Here is a 3,027-nt window from a genome sequence, read left to right on the forward strand (position 1 = left end):
GAGCGACTGTTTGAAGAGTACTAAAAGAACAGTTTACGAGCGATACTAATTAACTAAATTTAGGTTCAATGTAATCTAAGTATAGATCTTTGTTTCAATCGTGGCAATTAATTTACACTCTCTCACTAAATATAGTCACACAATAACCTCTTTTGTATGTTTTTGTCCACTTGGCAAATCGGCGCTTCTATCTAAACGCACATTCTTTTAAAATCTTCCGAAGTAAAATGAAAGGGGGAGCTGTAAATAGCAAAAAACATCGACAAGAGGAAATGTTTTAAATCCTTTCTCTAAGAAGCGAATCCTCTTATAATCCTCCATGCGAATATTGTCCGTTTATAATGTGACTATTGTACGGAACATGAGCTTTGGTCCGCCCCGAAAGTTTGGTCAATAATACGTTTGAAGTTCTCGTTTGCAGTAAATAGGATTTCATTGTCGGAAAATACCCTTGTACACTTTTGTTTGTGATTAATTTTAGTTAAATGCCTCTTGTGTCACCTAAATTGGTAAGGATTTTTCATTTGAACACTAATGACCTTATTTATTCTGCAGGATCGCATTTGCTATGTGTCACTCATTTGGTTCTAAATTTGTATATTGACATTCCAAACTTTGACACGAAGGATGTTTTCGTATTTAATAAGCTCTAAAGCTCAAGACGAACGTGATCAGGTGTCAAAATTATCGGATGAAGCCGGAAATCACAATGAACAACTTAACAATACCGTTCCTCCGTTTGCTACTCGCTCCAGGAGTAAAACTATGATAGTTGATCGACTGCAAGGTAAGTGCTGGTAGTTTTTCCAGTATTTAACCATCCGCAATTGTAGCGTCCCCAAAATCCCACTCGTCATCGCCGCATTCGCCACAATGCGTGCGAAGGTCTCTGAACTGTCACCGCAATGAAAGTATGCACATACCCAAATCGAAAGCAGTCCGCGAAATTGCGCTAATAGCAAAAAACCGAAACGAACGGAGACAAAGGAATGCGGACTCCAAGGCGATCAAAGAGGCACTCATCAAAATGGAAGGCGACAATCCAAACTGGGAGTTCCTGAAGATGATCAAGGAGTACAAGACCACTCTGGATTTTCATCCGCTTCGCTCCACAGATCCCGTTGTCGATCACCAAATTACTGTATGCGTACGGAAAAGGCCACTAAACGCAAAGGAGCTCAACAAAAACGAAATTGACGTCATTACGATACCCCAACGCGACCGCTTAATCCTACACGAACCCAAGCAAAAGGTAGACTTAACGAAGTACCTCGACAATCTGAACTTTAGGTTCGACTACGTCTTCGATGACACCGTCAGCAACGAAATGGTGTACCGCTTCACCGCCCAACCTTTAATCAGAACGGTCTTCGAAGGCGGACGCGCCACGTGTTTCGCGTACGGACAGACCGGATCCGGAAAAACGCACACAATGGGCGGCGAATTCAAGGGAAAAACTCAGAACTTCGCGAGCGGAATTTACGGCCTGGTAGCCGTCGACATCTTTAAGCTACTCGCGACGCCGACCTATCGCCAAATGAACCTCGCCCTTTCGGCGAGCTTCTTCGAAATCTACGGAAACTTCGTATACGACCTGTTGGCGAAGCGGAAACGTCTGAAGGTGTGGGAGGACGGCAATCAAAAGGTGCAAATCGTCGATCTCACTGAGATCGTCGTCAAAAACGTCGAGCAGGTCCTCGAAATCATTCAGAAGGGGTCGAACCAAAGGACATCGGCTCAGACCTCGGCCAATCTGTCTTCCTCGCGATCGCATGCCGTTTTCCAGATTGTGCTGCGAGAAATAGTCGCTGGTGGCAAAAGGGTTGTGGGCACTTTTTCCCTCATCGATCTGGCGGGGAATGAGCGCGGTGCGGACACGTTTAAATCAAATCGACTGACCAGAATAGAAGGTGCTGTGATTAATCGGTCTCTGCTGGCGCTTAAGGAGTGCATTCGTGCCTTGGGGAAAAAGGAGACCCATTGCCCGTTTAGAGGGAGCAAGTTGACCCAAATCCTTCGCGATTCGTTTATCGGTGAAAACTCGCGCACTTGCATGATCGCGTTAATATCTCCCGGTGTTTCGTCGTGCGAACACACCTTAAACACGTTGCGATACGCCGATCGTGTCAAGGAGTTGGCCGTGGGCGAAGGTGACCTTTGCCCCGAGCACGATTTCGGGAATGACAGTGACCCGTGTTCGGATGACTCGACCGCTTCCAGTTCTCCAGATGAGAATCCCGAGCTTGTAGATCAGTTTTGCCAAGTACTACAGACACATCAGGTAATAATGAAACAGTGCGTCGAATTACACAAGATGGCGATGGACTCCTACGATAATCTCCAAGATCCGAGTTGTAGTAAGATGGATGTCGCGCGATTCTGGAAGAAATTACTGGAGGACACGGTCGATGTGCACAAGGATGCACTGGTCCATGCGACGAGCTACTACGATCTACTCTGTAAAAAGAAATGGAAATATTAACTTTTCTAGATTTTTATACTTAATGAGTATTTTCAAGTTTTATCTATTTACCTTTCAAGATTTTATTACAAATAAATGGCGAAATGGTGACCACACCTTATGTGACGCTGATTATTTTGGGGAACGCGTTTTTTTTTGTCCACGAACCAGTTCCCACTAGTTTCCAATCATCAGTTGTTTCGTCTCGATTCAAGTGGATTACCGGATGAACTGGTTGTGGGCCTTGACTCAACCGCAAGTCACCCAGTCTCCGTTTTATTGCAAATTGCGCTGAATTTCCTGTCCCCCATGAAACCTGGGCCAAACACGAGGGCACAATATTTCCCATAATTATGTTGTAATCGAAGCGAATTTGCCCGCTAAAATTCTATTTAATTATTCCCGAATCCTCCCCTGGCCGCAACGAAAAAATTAAATATTGCGCTTTGTTTCGTTTGACCGTGGAGCACGTGTTTTTTTTCTTTTGTGCCCTACATTCAAATGGGCCATAATCTACAATAAGTGTCAAATATAAAGCAGTACGAGGTAAGGTAATGATCCATATC

At 44.4% G+C, this 3,027-nt stretch overlaps 1 protein-coding gene across 1 annotated transcript; it reads left to right on the top strand.

Moving 5' to 3' along the window:
• The first annotated feature begins 594 nt into the window (after window positions 1-594).
• LOC116177621 (kinesin-like protein Klp10A) lies at window positions 595-2,590 on the top strand. The gene is made up of 2 exons (XM_031496631.1): window positions 595-787; window positions 834-2,590. The coding sequence occupies exons 1-2, from the start codon at window positions 628-630 to the stop codon at window positions 2,480-2,482; spliced, it is 1,809 nt and encodes a 602-aa protein (XP_031352491.1). The 5' UTR covers window positions 595-627; the 3' UTR covers window positions 2,483-2,590.
• The last annotated feature ends 437 nt before the right edge of the window (window positions 2,591-3,027 follow it).

This window comes from Photinus pyralis, unplaced genomic scaffold (assembly GCF_008802855.1).
Source record: "Photinus pyralis isolate 1611_PpyrPB1 unplaced genomic scaffold, Ppyr1.3 Ppyr1.4_LG8, whole genome shotgun sequence".
NCBI classification, from domain to species: domain Eukaryota; kingdom Metazoa; phylum Arthropoda; class Insecta; order Coleoptera; family Lampyridae; genus Photinus; species Photinus pyralis.